The 23,606-nt window shown below is 34.8% G+C and overlaps 1 protein-coding gene across 1 annotated transcript in view; it reads right to left on the bottom strand.

The window, feature by feature from the left end:
* SWIP (strumpellin and WASH-interacting protein) overlaps positions 1-23,606 on the bottom strand; it is a 78,309-nt gene that overhangs the window by 41,861 nt on the left and 12,842 nt on the right. The window contains exons 3-5 of the mRNA XM_081761540.1: positions 21,372-21,537; positions 8,173-8,363; positions 2,691-2,915 (exon numbers count right to left, since the gene is read on the bottom strand). Coding sequence (XP_081617666.1) covers positions 2,691-2,915; positions 8,173-8,363; positions 21,372-21,537 — 582 coding nt within the window. The remainder of the gene's footprint in view (positions 1-2,690; positions 2,916-8,172; positions 8,364-21,371; positions 21,538-23,606) is intronic.

The raw sequence follows: 23,606 nt of genomic DNA, 5'->3' as shown, positions 1-23,606 counted from the left end.
CTGAGTGTAATATGGAATTTTATTCCTTTTCTACGAGCATATTATTAACGGGTTTACTTTTCCGAAACGCCCTTATACAGGGTGTTACAAAAATTTGTCAAATATTTCGGGAACAGATTCCTCTCATCAAAATAAGAAAAAAAAAAGTTTATATGAACTTGTGGTTGGAAGTGATAGTTTCGTAGTTATAGAATGCCGAAAGCGTGAAAAAATGAACTTTAAAAGTCCATAGTTCCACTACTATAGGATCGATTGTAGTTGGGTTAAGACATTACTGAGGGACTAGTATGTGAACTATCTAAATATCTATCTTTCAGAACCTCCATTACTTGCACAATCATTTTTAGAGAGACTATTTGGGAGTACTTCATCACTCTCCACACACCTCACTAAAAATTGGTGCGCAAGTACTGGGGCATTTTTAAACATGGATATTTGGATAGTTCACATACTAGTTCCTCAGTGATATTTTGATCCGACTACGATAGGTCCTATAGTAGTGGAACTATGGACCTTTAAACTTCATTTTTTCACGTTTTCGGCACCCTAAACTCCGAAACCATCCACTTTTGAGCACAGGTACATATGAACATTTTTTCTTATTTCGATGTGACGAATCTGTTCCCAAACTATTGTGATACATGTTTGTAACATCCCGTATATTTACTCAATCCATGTGTCCATCAGGGAGACAAAAAGTCTTAAGAACTACTGCCTGATAAATCACCAGCAATTTGGTCCAGGATATAAAGGATCAAACGTTAGGGCTCGAGTTCGTTGGCAGATGTGAAGTCGAAAGTGGCAGAAATCAACCATTTCCGGTTTTCACGTTGAACACTATAGAGAAAAACCGGAAATAGATAGCGAGAATAGGTTTCCTGCAATCGATTAAGCGTCCCAAGAACACATATCATTTCCATGCTTAGCCCTCTACTAAAACCGAAGTGACAGAAATCCACTTTCACTTCCTGTTTCAAGATTTATCTATCTACATAGAGCAAAAACGATAAGATACAGAGAATTGTTCTTTTTTGTGAATCGATTTGCCGTTCTAGGAATAGGTACCTATCTTCTCTCGTAACCCTCTATTCAAACCGGAAATAGCAAAAATCAATCGCAATAGAGTGAAAAACGTATTAGGTAGCAAAAAGCGGTTTTTCGCAATCAATTACGCATCCAAACAATACGTTCCTTCCCTCTAGTGATACTGGAAGTGGTAGAAATCTACTAGCACTTCCGGTTTCAACATTGAGAAAATATCACGCCATACAAACCAAACTCCTTTACGTGGTGTATACGTGACACTGTTACTTGTATAGAATTAACCACCTTGTTACTCTACAGAATTTTCTACATCCTACGTTTAGTGCCAATATGGTGCAAAGTGTGTTTCACGAAGCGCGAATGGGGCTTCACGAATTCCCTTTTTGCGAGAGAGGAATTCCATAAATTCATGTGTATAATAGAACATGTATGCATACATGGTATTTTCAGTAGAAGTACGCCTTTAAATGTACGTACAAAATTTAATAAAATGCAATTTTTCCCCCAAAAAATCCCAATTTTACCCAATAAAACACACTGGGCTGTTTATTATTATTATTATTATTATTATTATTATTATTATTATTATTATTATTATTATTAATAATAATAATAATAATAATAATAATAATAATAATATTACCAGGGTTTTTCACAATCCTGCCCTATGCACAAAATGTAACAGATACGCTACTTAACCATTCTCCCTCAAATATCATACTCATATATACAGTTTGGTTTGGTTTGTTTTTGTTTGATGTAACGTCCGTTTCCAGCACTGAAGTTATACCGTGAAAACAAGATGGAAATGTGCAGTTTAATGGGATCCAAAATACATGAACTCTCACCGACAATATTCTGTACAGATGTGTGTGAAGAACCGTGCTTTCGGTGATCATTAACTAAAATAAAAGTAGATGAATTTCTTTGTTACTATAAAAATAATAAAATGAACGATTTTTTTCATTTTTAATTGCATGAATTCAGTAATGATCGTTCCTCTTTCCAGTGTGAATCAACGAAATTAAGACCTTTAATCTTTCGTAAATGAAAGAACCTTTTGTTCATTTTTTAGAAAAAGACTCGGCAGTGGCAAAAAGTTGTCGTCTTATTCCCAGTACTATTATTATTATTAATTTACATAAAACTGCATTGAAATCCATCCACTCATATAAAAGTAATGGAAGAAGGAAATATTTCCGAAGGGATATTGTGTATTTGAAACATATTTCTATGAAAAGTGAAGTATCAATTTTATAGTTTACTTTTGGTTTATTTTAATTTAACATCCCATTGTTATACCCTTTAGGCCAAAGGACACGGACGTCTAATGAAAGTGAATGATTCTGACAGTAAATTTTTGTACTCTCGTATTGGGAATTGAACCCGGGACCATGTGCACAAAAGGCATACGCGTTAGCCGGGAGGAAGAGCTACAGCTTATTACCGAAGATCAATCCAAAAAGATACGATATAAGCAAGACTTGAGGTTTCTTTTGTTACATTACATATAATAATTTTAGTGAGACATAAATGAAGCATTAGTGTAAACAGGCAGGAAGATAAAAATCATTATATTTTATGGTAAATAATATGTCGAACACACATCACTCATACAAGAATAAACATACAAAAAAAGAAGTTACCTGAAAAATCTTTCCAGTTAGCAAGTGATCTTCTAACTCAATCAACAACTTTTCAAACATCTTGAGCTTATCGTTTTGGACACCAAATTTGGCGGGATCATGGTGGACTGATTTCACAGTTCTTTTAAAAACCAACCAATGCTCGTGAAGGGTGCTGTGGTTACGCAGTATTTCGTCAAGTGTAACTAACGTAACAAGCAGGTCTCCTAAGTGCTCAAACACTATCTGTAAATCAGAATAAATTAAAAAAAAAAAAAAAAAAAAAGAACTTGTTAAGATGGTGAATTCAAGAATTGTGGAATACAATTTACAGTGGTTAGATATATCTAAAATACACGATTTTAGTCTACAATTTTACATCTTAACCATATACGAGGTGCAGTCAAAGAGTTCCCGGAATGTTGTAGTTTTTGTATTTGTGATCCAGTTAGAATAAATCTCATACAGTACTGTCCTTAGGTTGTCTAATTATGAATTTGACAAGTTTAAACACGTCTTACAGGGAGTGTACGAGTAGTGTAGCTGAACGGAGGAGTGTGTAGTAATTAGTTGGTGCAATTACACAGATCGAGCAACGCACAAACATCAAGTTCATGTGCAAATTGGGGAGTTTGATAGCCTTAAAAACAGTTTGGCACTATCGGATGTTTGGTTCTTCTTAAAGTTAAAAACGGTCATTTTCCGTTTCGCCAACATAGAAGAGATCAAAATTAACGGACGGCTGAACTTCGGAAGATACCAAACGAGGCCTTTTGTTTGTATTTCCACCAATCGCAGGAGCAGTGGAACAAATGTGTGTGTGTTCTGAAGGTGCCAACTTTGAAGGTGATTAAGTACTTACATTGCTGTAATAAAGAACTACAACAGAATTCCGAGAAGTTTGTGACTACCCCTCGTATATTAATCATGAATTACTTTTACCCCAGTCTTTTAAAAATGCATAATGTTCAGTCGGCAGCAAAAATAATACGTACCTCCTCCAGTGGTGCCCACCCACTCTCATGTCCAGGACGCACCCCCCTCAATTGTCTATCCGTAGGTGTTCTTCCATGAAAAAAAATCTTTGCGATTAATTTTTACACCCCTCAAACATATTTATATAGATTTTAACCCCCCCAAATATTTCAATGACGCAGTTTGCGTCATAGCCGCCCTTTGTGGGCACCCCTGTCTCCTCCTTGACACATTCTAGTGTCAATAATTTCGAAATAAACTCACTAATTTGTGAACATTTTTAGTGGCATTGCTCACAGAGTTATATTTTCTATAAATGTGTACTAAAATTGATCAATACCTTTGACTCAACATGAAACAAGAAAGGTAAGTCTTTGAATCTTAAAATACCAAGATACGCGTGACTTTGCTGATCTAACTTCTTTAATTCGGGCAAGAAAAATTACTTAACAACAAAGATTACTTATGGGAAGAAAAAAGTAACGATGTTACTCATATACCTAGGTAGTTTTGATCACACACACCAAATATTAGTCTCTCATCTGATACTGAGAGTTACGAAAACTATGATAAAATGAGGATAACCAACATCCTGCCACCTTTCTCTTTGTAGAAGTATTACAGAATGCAATTTACCAGGTTAATATCTGTTTCATCTTTCCCTAACGAAACTTTACAATATATTCTCATATTAAAAAATAAAATAAAATAAAAAAATAAAAATTTATGTTATTAATATTTACAAAATACTATAGTCAAAATGGACAGCTTTCAAAATATTTTTAATTGATGGATAATACATAAGAAAAAATCACTACCACAACAATCTAACCATACTATAGATATGAAAACTAAATTATCTACCGTACTTGACGTGAACTATCTTTTCATGAAGTGGTCGCATCAATATTGATCTCTTAAATCAGAGAATAATTATCTTTCCCAGATCGCATCAAACTAAAACCTAATTTAAAATATCGTGGCACTTCCATTATTGGAAATATTACTCATAAGTAATATGTTAGTAAGTGAACTTTCTAAGAGGAAAATATTTTAATTATTTCAACAATTTGCGTAATTTTTACGATCATTTTAGTAGAAATGTTCAAAAATAAGTAAAAATAAAATTTTAAAAAATTGAGAAAGGCATATTGTTTTTGAATTACAAACATGTTCTTTAAGTTCCGAAATATTTTAACATTAATTGCTTGCGTCCTTTATTGCTTCCTAATAATGACATATTCTATTCTAACCATTTAACAACGTGAAGCGTAACATTGGCAGAAAATATATCTTCTATTCTTGGTAAATGTTTAGCAGAAGGGGTCCAGAAGTACGTAAAAAATAACAAAATTTACAGGAGATATGGAAGATACAAGTACTTAGAACTAACCTAACCTAACCAAATCTAACCTAACCTAACAAATCTAACTTAAACTAACCTAATATTAATAGAAATAAGCAAAATTCTATAATTTTTTCGAAAATTATGCTGGACCCCTACACTAACCTAATCTAACATGAACTAATCTACTTAATCTAATGTGAACAGAAACTATCGATTTTTATATATATATATATATATAAGAAAAAATAGCTGAGACATTTTCTGCTAACATTGCCCCTATTCTTTACTACAAGACACGAAATAAATTTCCGTTTTATCCGAGTGAACATTGGCTCTTTTAATTTACATAAGGTAACCCCTTTCATCATAATCTTGCAATAGAAGTAAGTGAAATTAGACCGCAAATAGGGTGCACAATGAAAACATTTTGACTACGCAGGCTTCCCACTTATTTGGCAAGCACCAATTTATTGACTTTTCCAGGTCACGATTTACAAATTTCTGATGTATTTATTCTTTAAAAAAATTTAACAAATAAAACTATATTTTCCCGAACTTACTATGCATGTGCATGTACACGTCTACAGTCTCAAATACTTGCCTAATTTTTCTTGCCAAATTCGTGTGTGTTCTGAAGGTGCCAACTTTGAAGGCGATTAAGTACTTACATTGCTGTAATAAAGAGCTACAACAGAATTCCGAGAAGTTTGTGACTACCCCTCGTATATTAATCATGAATTACTTTTACCCGTCTTTTAAAAATGCATAATGTTCAGTCGGCAGCAAAAATAATACGTACCTCTTCCAGTGGTGCCCCCCCCCCCCTCATGTCCATGACGTACCCATGAAGAATTACATATTTCTAAAACATGTTAACAGATCATGAGACGTTACAGCTAAGTTGACCAAAATATCGGGACACAACAGTCTCACTACACTGGAGATAGAGATATTAAAAGGCAAATTGTAAGTTTTAACTTGCCTATTATTATTATTATTATTATTATTATTATTATTATTATTATTATTATTATTATTATTATTATTATTATTCGTGGAATAGACTATAAACTTCTGTTGTACTGACCCCGTCATATGGAAGTCAAATTGTGTCGTGCTGTATGACAATGAAGAATTTCCAACCAACACTGATCATTTGCGATGAGTCTTCCCATTCAAAACAAAGTTTCAGGTTCTCTTTATTTACTAACAAAGTACGTGAGTTTCTGAGTCTATGTTTTGTGTTTGGTCTCTGAAAAGAGGGTAATGGATCGCAATGATAAGCTGCCGTCCACGTCTCATGTGGTCTTGGTGGTGAAAAGGGATGCTCGAAAGCAGTAAACACAACAGTTCATATGAAGCCATTTGACACTGGGAACATAAACAACAGAAATTTGAAAGCAAAATCGATCTGGACTTACATTCAAAGTTCCGCCATTTGCTTGGGGTTACCAAGTAACCGCTTCAAAGTATCCGGCTACGAGATTCAAACCTGGGGTTCCTAATTTCTTGATAAGAATGCTAATTGTTCACCTTCGGGCATGCTAAAAGTACGAGATAGATTTCCAGAAACCAAAGTCGAAACGCAGCAGTATTTCTTCACTTCCCCAACACTAATAAACAAAGATATGCTCATAGATTCAAAGTAATACAATGCACCAGGGAAAATATCCCAGATGATAAAAAGAAAATGTTAACCAATGTAAAATGTGTTCAGCAGCCTCTAGATGCATGCAACGTGTCCAGATTACAACATTTCATAGGCGTAAGTTACATTTCCGTGGTTACCCTTGAAAAAAATCTGTACAGATGAATTCGCGCGAAGTAACTACCCCCCAGTATTCTGTGTTACTTATTTATTTACTAGCGGAATATCCGTTCTTCGCACGGAGAGAATACGTTTCATTTTGGACATAAACGGCTGAATTTGGATTCAAACGGAATTGGAAGTGTCACTGTTCATCTCAGAGACCCCGAAAGCTATGGATTCGACACTAATATCGATCATTTTAAATACTCCCCCTCCCTAAGTTGCACCGTCAAAGTGAAATGATGAAAGCCATCCCAGGCCTGAACCTCATATATGTTGAAAATTTGATCGAGATCGGTAGGATGGCTCAAGAATGATTAAGTCACAAACATAGTCACTTTCATTTGTATACAGGTAGACTAGCTGGGGGGGGGGGGTATAAGATTTATTTATCTATCTCATTTGCTACAACAGTTTCATATTATTATTATTATTATTATTATTATTAATATTATTATTATTATTATTATTATTATTATTATTATTATTGCTATTCAACTGTATGGAAGGAAGTGTTCTCTCAGTGATTATACCCAATTGGCAAAACCCGTTTCTAATTTGATTACCCTTCCCACTAAGTGGTCACAGTCACAGTACAAGTTTTAGCAAAGAGTGATTAACCGGTGCAAATGTGATGCCTAAACTAACTGACTCTATGGCCAATGGAACCCGGAGGTTCAATGCCGCGTTCACAAAAGCTCTCATTGACTTCTGTTCTTAGCCAAGTGGATCCAGTTCCTATTTTCTATTCCTATTTCAGCAAGATCCATTTTAATATTGTTCTCCCATCTGCGCCTAGATCTTCCTAATGGTCGTTTTACCATTGAATTTCCAGTCAAAACTTTGAAAGCGTTCCTTCTTTCTTTCATCACGGCTACATGACCTGCCCACCTAAGCCTCCTAGACTTGATAACCCTGTTTGGTAAACCGTACAAGTTAAGCAGTTCCTCGTTATGAAGTTTCCGCCATTCCCCATTCCCGTTCCTCTTGGGCCCGAATGTGACGCCTGAGAATCGATTTATATGTAGGAAGGAAGAATAGAACAATACTCGCATCGCTCCAATTATTATTGTTGCGATACTTTAATAAATGGTGAAACATACGTTCGATGGATGCCCTTAATAAAACAAGAAGTTGCTTCCAGACTGAAAACAAGCAATAGTGCTTCCGGCATCAAGCGAGGTGTTCATGAAATATTTTATTAGTTTTGAATAAGAATAGGGACTACAGGTGCGGTTATTTGTTGCCTGAGTAAGACTGTTTTTATTATTATTATTAAGAATAATTTACATAAGCTTAACATGAACATCGTTTGTTAAGAACAATAAGTTTAAAAAGTGTTCATATATTTTAAATGAATAATTCCTTACCAAAAAGTGTACATCTGTAGCATTGATCACACGAGGAGATTCTTTGACTGAATTATGCAATGCTCCTAACTGCTGAACAATTTGCACCACTACTTGTTCACATCTTGTTACAAAACAAGACAGTTCTTGGAAATGAGGAATCATTCGGCTCATATACAGCTGAACATCACCATCGTGTGCGTTTTCAGAACCTGAAATGGAGAAATATAATAGTGACCATTTTCACGTGCTACTCAACTGCATTGTGAAAGGTATTTTTCTTACATGATATAACTTGTTCGTGTAGAACACTAGTATAGTAAATATTAAAACAGACAACGTGTCTCCAGAAATATTTAAGATATTAATACACAGAAGAGAAAAAGGTATATCATTAACAAGAACACTGAAAAATGTAAAAGAAGTTTTATGCATCATTCATGATCTATGAGCACAGATAAAATATCACAATTTAACAAAGATTTTGTCCTCTTTTATTTATGTATTGCTCTAAGATATTCATTTAACGTTTAAATATATTTTTCTCGAAAACCCGATGACTATATTGATAGAAATCTCAAATTTTAAAGATCAATGGATTCTACGATGAATGACGATGTTTCAAAAAAATATACGATTGCAACCAGTTGCGCTGGATGTTTAACAATTTATTTTGTTATTTAATCTTCTCTTAACAGGAACCAACAGTCAAATTTCAGCAAAATTGGAGATCATACTGCCTCTCAGAAGTCTCAATTCGTGTGTGCAAAAACTGATGTTGAATGGGTCTTAGTTGGGGAGAGGGATAGAAAATTAACAGACTTGACATTTATTAATTAAAATCATTTGCTGGTATTCCATCCATATTTTATTTATCTAATTTTAACTTATGTTTCAAACCCACTGATTGCGTTCGTCGTCAGAATTCTACACTCTCTGACGACGAACGCAGTCACTACATTTGAAACGTAATTTAACAGTAAGATAAAGAAAATACGGATAGAATACCAAAATATGAGTTTATTTACTACAACATATCTTAGTGAAATTTATGTGGAACACACACGACATTAGTTTATCATAATATTCAAATAGCCACAGATTTAGCAAACTTACGATCTTTCGCACCAGAGTTGAACGCTGTATCACTGAATCGCAATGTCAGTAGAAACTGCTAGCAAATGATTATGATTATAATTAGTAATGAAATACACCTTGTTTGCGACCTTCATCTGGTTTATTATTATTATTATTATTATTATTATTATTATTATTATTATTATTATTGAAAAATGAAATCTTTCAGTTTAACGTCCCACGTTTATGCCCTTTAGGCTAAGGAAAAGGGATGATTAAGGCAGGTGAATGATGATGGAGAAATTGGTGGAATGAGAAAGTGGGAGGAAACGAGAGTATCCAGAGAAAATCCACGGACACGATGTTGTGCTCCACAAATTTACTTGGCCGGGATCGAACTACAGACCCCACGCACTGAAGGTAAGAGCTTTACCACTGAGTCACAGCGCCACTTATTATTATTATTATTATTATTATTATTATTATTATTATTATTATTATTATTATTATTATTATTATTATTTCTACACAACGTAATGACCATGAACAATATTAGGATTATTGAGAGTAATTACCTTACTACATATGAAATGTTAAATAAATTGTTCCATTTTCTAACTAATTAACGGACAATGGAATTTCTGCACTGTAAGATGTATATTTTCAAGAAGCTATCAGTATTTTACTAGTGATTTGTTAGTATTGAAGAGCTCAACTCTCTGGTGTTAGAGCCCACGAAGAACTATGATCGACCAGGTAACGCATGGTCGGATCACTTAAGACCCCCAGTGACACTTTTTTTTTTTTTTTTTTTTTTGTTTTGTTTTGTTTCTCACAAGTAAACCTTACGTTTGGGTGAATCGAGTTGCTGACTGAGACACATATGAGAAAGTAGTACTAAATGTGGTCAGTATTTCAGTGAAGTTTTAGGTGCGAAGCTCCAGGGGTTTAGGAGATACAGCTACCAGAACATCACATAGAAGTACAGAATAGTCTTCATACAGTTGGAGGTAAAAGCTCTGTAAGACCTCTTGTAATGACCAAAGGTGAATAACATATATATGGATACATATTAGGACTAGGGGGAAGTCATATTGTAAGGGTATACCTGACGGCGGCCATCTTGAAATCCGCCATTTTGAATTAAGGTTAAGTTTTTAAAATAGGAATAGGGTCATGTGATGCATGATTTAAGGCGCAAATTTAATCAGAAGAACAATGGTGACGTTAATTTTGATTTACGCGCAATTGGTAAAAAGTTTCAGGGAAATTAAATATTGTTGCAGCATACGTATTAGTCCTTTACCTCACCTTGTAAATTTTGTGATAATGATAATAATTAAATAAAAAGCAAGTGGATAAATATTAGGTCTATGGTAAGAGATGCCTTGATGGCGGCCATGTTCAAATCCGCATTTTGAATCAGACAAAAGTTTTAAACAAAACGCAAACAGTGAGATATTATTAATAGCAAATTTTACCATAACTTCAACGGTATAACCATTTTTGCTTTATCATTAACCAGCACAAAATTAAATGGATCGCTCCTTACGACTACTGCTTTGACGGAATTGTTAACGACAAATGTGTCAAGTGTAACTCGATTGCCTTTGTCAGGTGTGCTCACTGTGAGCAGAGCATTTGTGCAAGTCATGGACTCTTTTCTGAACTACATATTCATTGTACTAATTGATGACTTTTCTGGAAGAAAGACCCAAGTTCAATTATGGCTCAATTCCACATTGGTCATTTTTCCTTAAATTAGCAACTTGTTTATGCGATAACAAATGCTGGTTAATGATAAAGCAAAAATGGTTATACCGTTGGATTTATGGTAAAATTTGCTATTAATAAGGTGTCAATGTTATGCGTTTTGTTTAAAACTTTTGTCTGATTCAAAATGGCAGATTTGAACATGGCCGCCATCAAGGCAACTCTTAGCATAGACCTAATATTTATCCACCTGCTTTTTATTTAATTATTAACATTAACACAAAATTTACAAGGTGGGGTAAAGGACTAATACATACGCTGCAACAATATTTAATTTCCCTGTAACTTTTTACCAATTGCGCGTAAATCAAAATTAACGTCACCATTGTTCTTCTGATTAAATTTGCGCCTTAAATCATGCATCACATGACCCTATTCCTATTTTAAAAACTTAACCTTAATTCAAAATGGCGGATTTCAAGATGGCCGCCGTCAGGTATACCCTTACTATATGACTTCCCCTTAGTCCTAATATATACCCATATATATGTTATTCACCTTTGGTCATTACAAGAGGTCTTACAGAGCTTTTACCTCCAACTGTATGAAGATTATTCTGTACTTCCATGTGATGTTCTGGTAGCTGTATCTCCTAAACCCCTGGAGCTTCGCACCTTAAACTTCACTGAAATACTGACCACATTTAGTACTACATTCTCATATGTGTCTCAGTCAGCAACTCGATTCACCCAAACGTAAGGTTTACTTGTCAGATCGAAGCTTGCTGTTTGTCAATTCAAGCAGCACCTCAGCTGTCTCATGTTGCTGGTCTGCACCAAAATAATGCGTATTCACTGGGAATCGAACTTCATGCAAGAACATAAGCACCACTAATTAGAAATCAGAGCACTGAGTAGATACATTATTAAATTTCTTATTACCAAAATAAAAGTAAAATCTGATCTAAGCAACCACTTATAATTACTAATCATAAACAATAATCTATTTTTATTTTATAATTGCCTTCAGACACTGATGAAGACAATGGTATATTAAACTTATGTAGACGCATGAAAGGATGAGTCACATTAACAAAAAAAAATTGGTAACTTACCAATATATTCTTTCGTACGAAAACTAAAAATTCTCCAGACGTATCGGAACAACAAGATAGTTCAGTCTTCAGTGGTAAGATAATAAGGATTAAACCGAATACGAGAAATATGCTATCAGAACAGGAATCCATACTACCAAATGAGCGTAAGGTAAAACATGGTTACTACGAAGAATGAGCAAAACACAATGGAAGAAAAAAAGAGTTGAGTTGAAAGAAACGTGATGTCTATGCTACATCACTGTTGTTAGAACAAAAATAATCATCAAAGGTAGGTAGCCAGATTTTATAAATGATGCCAGAATCCAGATTTAAAGTCGGTTTATATTTATGAATAAAGAATGATTATTTAATCTCTCCTTTTTTTTTTCCCTCAACCTATTACATTAACCTGCTTTATATTATGTGTATGCTGCTTCAGGTGAAGTGACAATCCCGACATATCCCCTTTTGTGACTTTTTTGATTGTCGTAGGGGAAGGACACGGTGCTCAGTGGTAGAGCGCTTACCTCTGGTGCGTGGGGTCTCTAGTTCGATCCCCAGCCAAGTAAGTTTGTGGTGGATAACATTGGGTCGATGGGTTTTCTCGGGTAGTCCAGTTTTTCTCCTACATTCTCATTCCACCAATTGTTCTATCATCATTCATTTGCCTTCATCATCGTCTCTATTAGTCTAAGGAGCATAAACGTGCGACGTTAAACTGAAAGACTTCATGTTTTTTTCTTCTAATGTGTCCTTTAATTCGGTTTGAGCTATATGTGAAGTCACATTCACACTGAACACTATAAATGAAAAATACCTGATTTCTTTAAGATCAACAAAATAACTTTTAAAGATGGTGAGTGCTTTTCAAAACTTTTTGTGGGGATGTGTTATACTTTGCAAGAATACGTTGAATTTTTGTCGATAATTGTGGAACGTAAGCAATTCCTACCCAAGTTTTTGCTTCCTTGGGAATAGCTTTTTTCTTTAGGAACCTGCACCGATCTATGGGACTGATTTCACCATTTTGGTAAGGTATGCAACTTGTAACCATTCTTTTGAAATGAAATGAAATCTTTGGGTTTTACGTCCCACGTTTATGCCGGTTAGGCTAAAGGAGACGGTGATGATGAGTAATGAATGAAATGGTGGAATGAAGAAAGTGGGAGGAAACGGGAGAACCCCGAGGAAACCCACGCACACGCTGTTTGTCCACCACAAAGTTCACTTGGCGGGGGCTGGGATCGAACCCGGGACCCCAAGCACCAGAGGTGAACGCTCTACCACTGAGCCACTGCGGCCCCCTAACCATTCTTTTGTCCTATTTGATATAAAAACTATATTTCATCATTGAGATCACAAATTAATAATGCCCTACGAAAGAACTTCTTCCAAATGTTGGCCTTGTACAGTACTAGATGGACTGACTGTTGATGTATGTAAATAGTGGCTGCAGTTGGTTTTCGATATATTTTGCTATGAATTTATTGTGCGATCAGATAATTAGTAAATATTAAAAAAAAAAGAAAAAAGAAAAGAAAAAAAGAAAAAAAAGGGAGACAGTTATCAGATTCACGCTCAAGAGTGAATTTCAACCTAGGATGCTGATTATTGAATTGTTGAAATATTTGTACGAGTATTTTCATCACGTACAAGTAGTAAAACGTCATTGGCATACCGATAATGGTGTATTGTCAAAATTGTATAACATAGATTAGTAATTATACATGGTTGTTTTGGTCAGATTTTAAGTTGAAACTAGTTCCAAAGCTATAATGAGCAGCATTCGGTTTTGAATTGCGATTTACGTATTATTGCCGAAAGCTCACACATAGTGTTGTAAATAGAAAAAAAAAACCGTTCGTATTTTTTCAGAAATGTACGTTTTTTTTTAGAAAAAAAAACATTGCCTCTCGTTTTTTTTCAAATAGTCATCTGTAATGCATCTTACGTCTATTTAAGTAGGAAATATTTTTATGTAGATGCAATCACCGTAAAATGCAACACAAATTAAACGCTAGATACTAATACGCTACAAATAATTTACAATTTACATGAATACCATACCTATTAACAATTCGGGTTTCAGCAGTTTTCATCAATATCAACTAAGAAATATTAGTAGAAATGAAATTTTGTTTTTTCGTGAAACCAGCCCTTTAATAAGTACGAAAATAATGTCACGAACAGTATAAAATTCAAATAACTTGTCTAAAAATAAAAACTAATACTAATTTGCTTAATAGTAGTTTTCTAAACATCATATATAAATAATTTCTCGACTAGATATATATGATATGCAGAGCCGGCTCTACCATATCTGTAACACGTGAATTTGCATGGAGCGGCAAAATCTGTTATAAGTAGAGACTGGATGTTTAGGCATTAAAAACTTGAAAAATAGGCACTTAAATTTTAAAAAAAATAAGCAGTAAAATAGGCACTAAAATGTAACTCGAAATAATAATGAACATAAATACTCAATACAATTTAAAAATAGATTAGTCATAAATAGTGTTCAAAGAATATAACAACATACCTGTTTGTTAATGTCTTATTTCATTCTAGATGTAAAGAACGAAGCTTGATATGTATTTCATATTATATATATATATATATATATATATATATATATATATATATATATATATATAAAAGGAGAGAGAAAGAGACAGAGATTGTAATGTAGCATGTGCTTGTGTTATTTACAGTATATAAATTATATATATATTTCCCAATTAAATCTTATTTCAAAGAAAATGCATAGAATACGCAACATTAGGCACTAAAGTAATTATTTAGGCAGCGAGGGGCGAAATAGGCAAAATAAAGTTGGCTTAAATCGAAACTATAATCCCCGATATAAACTTTAAAACGTTATTTTTGATCATATCTTTAGCATTAAAGAATAGGCATTTTGCCTAACATCCGGTCGTCTCTAGTTATAAGTATATTATTTAACCCTTATCCGGGCAAGACATTTTTGTAACGTAAACGGGCAACCGGGGCCTGTGAGGCCCAGTATATATTTTAAGTGCAGAATACACAAAATCAATGCCTATTGTCACTTACTGTTTAGACTAGTCTAGAATGTACCGGTATATACTTTTGTCAGGTAGCGAAACTTCGTGTCACGCTTTTGTAAGCCGCCAAGCAGAATAGCAAATCCGGTCCAGACATTTTTGTAACGTAAACGGGCAACCGGGACCTGTCAGGCCCAGTATATATTTTAAGTGCAGAACACTCAAAATTCAATGTCTGTTGCCGCATACTGTTCCGACTAAAGGTTACAATAGTCACGTGTTCAATACATAATCATGTGACAATTTGATCTAATATTTGACAGAAATTTCACTAAAGTTATCCGGGCCTCCTAGGCCCCAGTTGCCCGGTTACGTCAGGAAAAGATTTAAAAAAAAAAAAAAAAAAAAATTAGCTTTACCAACTCGATATGTTCATGATTTTAACTTCAACGAAAGATAGAAGAATTCAGTATTTTATGTCTTCGAAATATGTATGGTTATTGAGAAATTTTAGAAAAATGAAGCTATTGGGCCTGGGAGGCCCCGGTTGCCCGGATAAGGGTTAAATTAAATATTTCTTGTTGGAAACAGAGTTCATGATGATGGTAGTTACATTTACTAAGTTGACCTATTTAAATACTACATTCATAAATTATGTTTAGGTTGCATTAGTTAAAGGTTACATGAACAATGCTAAAGCAAATGGTCGAATCAATCCGAGCACAAATTGCTTGATTTTTTTCAAATGCAAGAATTCAATTCTCGAATAGTAGCGAATATCTGTTCCATTTAGTAAGTTATCACAATTTTGATATGACAACTAGTGTTGCTTTTGTCAGAAACAAGTTCCTTATCATTGAAGATAGAAACAACTTTTTTAAATAATGTTAACAGACGTAGAAGGAAAATCAAGAAATAAAGATAAAAGAACTAGTTGCATTGGAATTGCAAACCGATACATTGAGATTGAAGCTCGATATTGAATTTTATAAAAAGGATTATCATCTTTCTTCTGCAGGTGTGTTTGCTTTATCTTTCACTAACATAATAGATTAATATTTAAAGAAGAAAGGAAAAAAAACAGACACAACGGGATTGCATTTTTAATATTTAAGCCTTTCTGAGTGCAACTGCACTTACCCTCCTCTTCGTTGTTCATGCTGGAGTAGCATACTTAATATCATGACTTTTAAGATTTGTTCTTTCTGGAGAAAGGGGGAGGCGGCAAATTATGCCATTGCACGGGGCGAAAATTGCCTAGGGCCGGCCGTGTGTATGATGATGAAAGTTAGTAGTTGATAATAATGGCACTTCTTGTATATGTATATGCAAGACATGAATATAGGATGACTGAATTTGAAGTAATGCAGGGTGTTTCAAAATTAATATTAGGGTTTTGAAACTTTGTAGTATCTATTACAATTAACTTACAATTATAAATATTATATCAAATGAAAGAGCAACTCAAACAGTTTTGTACGCACGCATGTACATGCATTGTTTCTTCTGTCTGCCGTTAGAAAGAGCAAGCAGCAAAGATGTAGACTAGAGAGCAGAAACTTTTTGTGTTTTAATAAAAACTGCATCTGTACAGTGCAACCGTCTGTATGAAGAATATTAAGGAGACGCTTGCAACTACGTCCTTATCGTTTGCAGTTGCTACAGGTCTAAAGCCCACAGACTACGGTTTACGTGCCAATTTCACAAGTGAAATATTGCTGCATAACAATGAAGATTTTCTGGATCGTGTCGTCTCCAGTGATAAATCGACATTTCACCTACGAGCTAATGTGAACACTCATAACGTTTGCATCTGGCCGTCAGCAAATCCTCAGGAGATGGTACAGTTGAAACGAGACCCCCCTAAATTGAATGTGTTTTGTGCCATATGGCGTAAAGTTTAAGGGCCTTTCTCGCCTATCGACTAGATGTGTGCCGTGTGACGAATGAATCTCACATCGGACACTTGTAGCAAAGACTGTTTGAGGTACTCTTGTATTTGATGCATTGCTTATAATTGTACGTAAAATGTAATAAGTATTACGAAGACTTAAAGCCCCGATATTCATTTTGAAACACCCTGCATTTCTCACCAACAGTGTTGGAACTAAGATGTAAAAAGGAGAGAAAATTTTCCTTATAAAGTTGTTTACTACAACGATATTATTACTAGTCGAAACTATAACTACAACAACAACATGGGTTAGTAGTCAAAAAATGTAATCAAATGTACTCTAGGTGGCCAAAGTGGCACAAACGGGTGTGTCACTTTTTTAATCCGCTCCTGTGTGGACACTAAGTAAGATATCGGAATATTATTCTTGCCAAATATGGTTGGACCATAGTTTATCATATTAATTTCTTTTTCTTCTTGTGTCGAAATTTCCTTCTCAAATTTCACCCGTCAAAAATTCGAGAATTTTCCAATTTCGAATTTCCTTTACTCCTTTTTTCCCGGTAGCTTCCTTCGTTGTAGAAAGACCACCTTAAGACTTACCAGATAGATACCTCGGATGGATATCAACTGTTGACATCAATAGGACGGGCCTGCGCGTAGTGTTGCCAATTAGGGAAATTAAAACTTCCCTAAATTTGGGCAAAAAATTCGAGATTTTTGTTTATAAATCCGTACCTATACGTCCGAGTGCAAGTCAACTTACGCCAATCGAACATTTGTCCTTACTTAACAAACGCAAGTACAGATCGTTACAATGGGGTAGTTAGGGGGCGCACGAAAAATTCGTATTTAGGTTCTAAACCTTGATTTTTCTAGTTTTTACCTTTTATGTTTACCGTAATATATTTTTGGTAATTAGAAGGTTTGTTCCTTAAATATCGCCATAATACTTGTAGGATATATTAGTGGTGTACCAATGTTTATTTAAGATAGTTTGTGTCTGTCTGGTAGCAGTGTTGCCAGCTACAGAAAATTTTAATTCCAGATTTTGGGGGGAAATTTTGAAAAAAAAAATCCCTTTTTTGTTTCTATTATTTTCCTCTTGTTAGCTACACTCGAACAAACATACCAGTGTCTAAAAGCTTCGTACTTAGCCTACACAGCGCACCATAAAAAGTTTCACTAGAATAATTAGAAGAAGTACAGTTGGGGTTTATAATAAACCATGTTCTGGAAATGGTAAGAAAATGGTGAATTTCTGAGGTAGAGTGAGATATTTTTTTTTTAATTTCGTGCTTGCTTTGTTAGATATCGCCATGATACTTGTAGAATATATTCTTGGAGTACTAAGGTTTATTTTCAGATAATTTTCGTCTGTCTGATGGCACTGTTTCCAGCCAAAACAATTAATTCCCGATTTTAGGTGAGAAATTCGGAAAATTTCCCTTTTCCCCTCTATTATTACCCTCTTGCTGGCTACATTGAAACAAACGTACCACTACCTGAAAGCTTCCTCTTTACCCTACAGAACGCACCATAAAAAGTTTCAATAGGATAATTAGAGAAGCTGTAGCCCCGGCATATTTGTTGATTTTTGCTTCTGAGGCGTAAAATGTGTCAAAATTTCATGTGTATGATGACAGAGAATTTTTTCTTTCCCTCTTTGAATGGAAGCCAGTGACGTCAGGATTTCACTGTACCTTGTCAACACACTATACCTTGTATTTGTTTAGGTGACTTGAACTCATATAACAGCAGTGGTGCTAGATAAAAAAAAAAAAAAAAAAAAAAAAATGAAATTCGGTTAGAGAATTTTTTGTAAATTTTCAGCCCTACATTTACCTCAATAATTTCCCACCCGTTGGGAACACTGCAATGCAACTTACACTAAAACATAGCCATATCCATTTTCTAAAAAACAACGTCTCAACAATATCAATCGAATGAATGGTTTTTGAGCAATAAGTCACTAACTGAAAATGTAGGAAAACGCCAAAAATGACCTGGGTCTGAAAGGAATAATCTCACAATTTTGCTCGTATAGGTACAAAGAAACAAACGATTTATAAGTTACGAGGGCTTCGACTCAAGTTCTGTTGATTATTTCAATAATCTGCAACATAAATCAATAAATAATAGTTGCCAGAAAAAAAAAACAGACATTTGAAAAAAACATGAATAAGAACAATGTGTTTTATTGAAAAAAAACTTCACAGAAAAAAAACCGTTTTTTTACAACACTACTCACACAATCGAGAAAGGACTTCAAAGCGGTCAACATAGTTTTTCCATGCTTGAGACATGGAACTTTGGATACTCAGCATCTTTTTCTAAACTAAAACACAAGAACAATATCTTATGTAAGAGTAACAGGGCCGGATCTAGGATTGTCTGAGGGGTGGGTGGGTGGTGCACCAATAACTACCAAAATAACCAATCACACTGAAACTCTTCAAAGTGACATGTGACAATATTCTTTATCCCTGACAACGCTGATGCATAGAACGGAGGAAAGTATTTTAAAGAGGGTAGTAAGTGTTATGCAGGAAAAAATGTTCTTCTCTCCTCCTGCTTCTGTTTTTTCCCTTACTTGACAAATGCTGTATTGTTTTCCTTGGTGAATCCTTTTTTCTAACCTTCTGAAAATCGACTTAAACTATTGCTTTTGCAAAACTCTGCTTTCTTTTAAGCCCCAAACGGAAACATGATGACAGAAAGTTTCGGTATTTTCACTGCTAGCTTCTCATTTTAGATAGTGTATATTTACAACGAAGGAGGGTGCACATGCACCTTTGCACCCCCGGCCCCCTAAATCCGGCTCTGAAGAGTAACATGTATCTTTGTTAAAAGTACGGTAGCTCGGTGATAGACGGCTCACAGCTAGTGCAAAAGGGTTTGGGGTTTTTCCTACCCCATGAGAGTTAGTAGTGTTCGTGGATTCTCCTGGTTCCTTCCGCTATTTATTTCCACCGATTCTTTCATCATTACTCACCTGCATTTACTATCAGTACCCTTTGCTTTTCAAAACATAATCATTGGACGCTGAAGAAAACTGAGCAGTAAAACAGTCAATTTTTACCGCGGGATTCAGCTATTATTTGTAGATAACAATAGGAAAAGACAACATTTTTTACAGCATCTTAAATTAAAAACATGCATATTTAATACATCTATGAGATAATGTCATTATTAATCTACAAGGTGGCCCCAAAGTCACATTCCCCTAGGAGAGAACAAAATTATGATATTTATGTATTTGTTGCCGAAGAAAGCAAAGAAAACTACAATCTACCGTACATGACTGATATGTTTCTCATCTTAACATTTTACTTCTTAAAATTTCATATGAAGTTTCTTTTGGGGGAAACTGTCTTTTGGGCTACCCTGTATTAACGCATACTGTCTTACTTCAACATTTACAAATCTTTCCGAGAAAAACTTTACGGAAATTTAATGTAAATTCTTCCGGAATTTATAGAGCAAAATACACAGGAACAAGATTAAGTATCTTATCATCTAATAGACGTGTCTTGTATTTAACATCTCGCAGAAAATATTACTTGTTTCTTATATATACAGAAAATAAACGCTCTTTCTGTTGCATTTCAATGCATAACTCCTAAAATGATTTCATTTGAATTCGTGTCATTGTCTTCTTTTACTCTGGCGATGTTAATAGAAAATCAAAATGAAATCAATTATTAGGTGTGGAAAGATACATTGTAGTATCTGCTTCCGTAGTGAGATGGAAATGTACCCTACATTAAATGTCGACTTCTTACCATTATAATTCGGCCCGTGATTGCAAGAACTGCTAATAACGTACTGCGGTCAAAATTGCCTAGGCAATACTCAGAATCTTCCAGAATAAATGTAGTGGTATACGTCTAGTAGCGCGACAGACCGAAGCCCATCTCGCAGTTATACCTACTGGTGAAGGGAACTTGTCTAGCAAGCAGAAGTCTGCCGGTATCTCCAGTGTCGGGATCAGAGCGTTAAAGGCAAGCTCACATCCCTCTTTCGGTGCCAAGAGACATACCGGTAACTTAAAATACCTTATTCCATGGTATGATCACAGCCCTCAGTGTCCAGCTCACTTCTGGAAACTAGAGGGACTACAATTCCATCCTTTCCTACCTTAGATTAGGGCTAAGATACTACCTGAACTACTGAAACCAATAATTCGTGGGACGAACCTCTCCTTCTCCGGCAGGATATCAATTGACACAGATATGCTAGTATCTATAAAAAAAAAAAAAAAAAAAAAAAAAAAAAAAAAAAAAATGTTGCCCGTAAAACGTTTATAACTGTTCCAAAATTAGGATTACAAGATTTTTTAATCCTAAGAGATTCTCTAATGGGGAAAGATACTGTAACATGAAAATAGATAAAAAATAAAACATATGCAATTTACCTCCTTCTCCATAAAAAAGCAGAGAATCGTAATATTTAGTTTTTGCCTCTTTTTCCAAATATCTTACTTCCGCACATAGGGAAGCAAGAACTGTTAGAACTTTATTTAATATCTTGTTATCCGTATCAATTAACTCCAACAAAGTAGTCTGTTCACATGGTACGAACTGAAAGAGAGAAAGAAAGAACACCTTAATTTTCGTTACAACTTTATAACTAGTACAAATCACACTTAAAAGCTGAAGGGTAAGAATTCACTGAACACACTGTGAAAACAAGTGCCATTTACATGACGAGGGAGAAGGGAAGATTGATTAGAATGAAACGAGAATATCGTTACTGAACATATGGTTAGTTGATTAAATGGCATGATCAGTGTTTTTCTTTAATTAAAATAGATTTAAAGACTAGAACATAAATGTATTGTATGCATTTTAAAGGTAATATGATCAATAGTTTCAAGCACTTGCTAATGTCTTCCACTTGTTTTGATCTTAACGCCTGCCTTTGCACCCACTAAAATTCTACTTAAATCAAAGAGAGCCAGTTCGTGGTTTAAGTGACTATCTTACGGAAAATAAGGTCCCGGGCATACTAATTCCTCCAAAGTACATTTTGGCCAGAATTGCGATATCGTTTAACACAGATGAATCTTATAACAACTTCACCTACGCCATCTATACTTCTACGGACAAATTGTGCAATAAATTCCTCAGGGTAATAGAACGGCCTTTCACACACCTGAACCTTAGCAAGTATGTGGACTCACGGCTACTCCGATGTTGTCATTCTGCTGTTGATAGCAAACGCAAGAAGTGATCTAGACATGATGTAATGAGGGTAGGTCTGGCAATATATTAAAAGTGTGAAAGCTGTTGTAACATTCATTATGAGTGGCGACTTCTTTTTTTAACAAAAGAAGAAAAAAACAGTAGTATAACTCTATTGTCCTGCTGTATTTTTCAAAGTGATGTAATTTCAAGAGCCACTCCTGTTCCCATTGTCACGGCTCCTTGTTGTACCAAGAACACCATAGTTCAAGAAGCTATATTCTTATTTGTCCTTAACACTGTACAACAACATAAATCATCGTAAGAAATACAACTGGTCAATTAAATAAGGTTTTATATTAAACCGAAAAGAGAAGTACAGTCATATCCAAAATGATTGTGGCGTATTAACTGTCTTGTTCTGGGAATATAATTTCATAATGATTTTGCAGGGTACTTTTAATACTGTTACTATGTGTATAATCGGGAAGTGTATATTTGTGGTACATTTCAAAGGAAAAGAATTATAAATACGAAAATTAGAATGAGTAAAACACAACGTTGCTAAATGGACAAGAACGTTTTATTTTCGTTATATTGTTATTATTTACTGCTATTTTGACATGAAATTTACCACATATATGTGTTTGCCGATTACATACATACTAACTGTAAGAAATACAGGGCGAAATCGTTATCAAATTATATTCTTACAAGATATTTATAGACATGCGACAGTCATTTTGGACATGACTGTACATCAACTATCAAGAACATACTTTACATGTCCACATAACCAATTGCTCCAATATCATGCCTTTGAGCACAATAATATGAAATTTATATATACGTATATCAACTAGTTAAGAATAATGTGAAGGACGTTTTTTCTATTGCATTTACTAGTTGGTCAACCCCATCCTTCGGCCCGCTGTACACTATACGTTAAAATCGTACTTAATTAGAAGCTCTAACTCCACACATTTAACTTTTTTTTATTCTTTATTTTATAATTATCAATACAAAGTGTTTAATATTACACAACTGGACTAGATAAGAACCAAGTGAAAAAAAATGAAATCTTTAAGTTTTACTCCCACGGTTACGCCGGTGAGGCTAAAGGAGACGGTGATGATGAGAGATGAGTGAAATGGTGGAATGAAGAAAGTGGGAGGAAACGGGAGAACTCCAAGAAAACACACGAGCACGGTGTTTGTCCACCACAAAGTCCACACGGCGAGAGCTGGGATCGAACCCGGGACCCCAAGCATCGGAGGTGAACGCTCTACCACTGAGCCACAGCGCCCCCCAAGAACCAAGTGATGTACGTCCAGTAAAATATATACGGGAATCAATTTAAGGACACAGAAAGGTATGCAGCAATTCATTTGACTATCATAGAATGAATACCTTGAGGCAAATTAAGATGGAAGGATAATGTAAGATCTTAGGGGAATGTGTCACAA

This window comes from Thermobia domestica, chromosome 6 (genome assembly GCF_964235325.1).
Source record: "Thermobia domestica chromosome 6, izTheDome1.hap1.1, whole genome shotgun sequence".
In the NCBI taxonomy this organism is placed as follows: Eukaryota; Metazoa; Arthropoda; class Insecta; order Zygentoma; family Lepismatidae; genus Thermobia; species Thermobia domestica.
The sequence above is the reverse complement of the archived record's forward strand: the minus strand, read 5'-3'. Positions and strand labels throughout refer to the sequence as shown.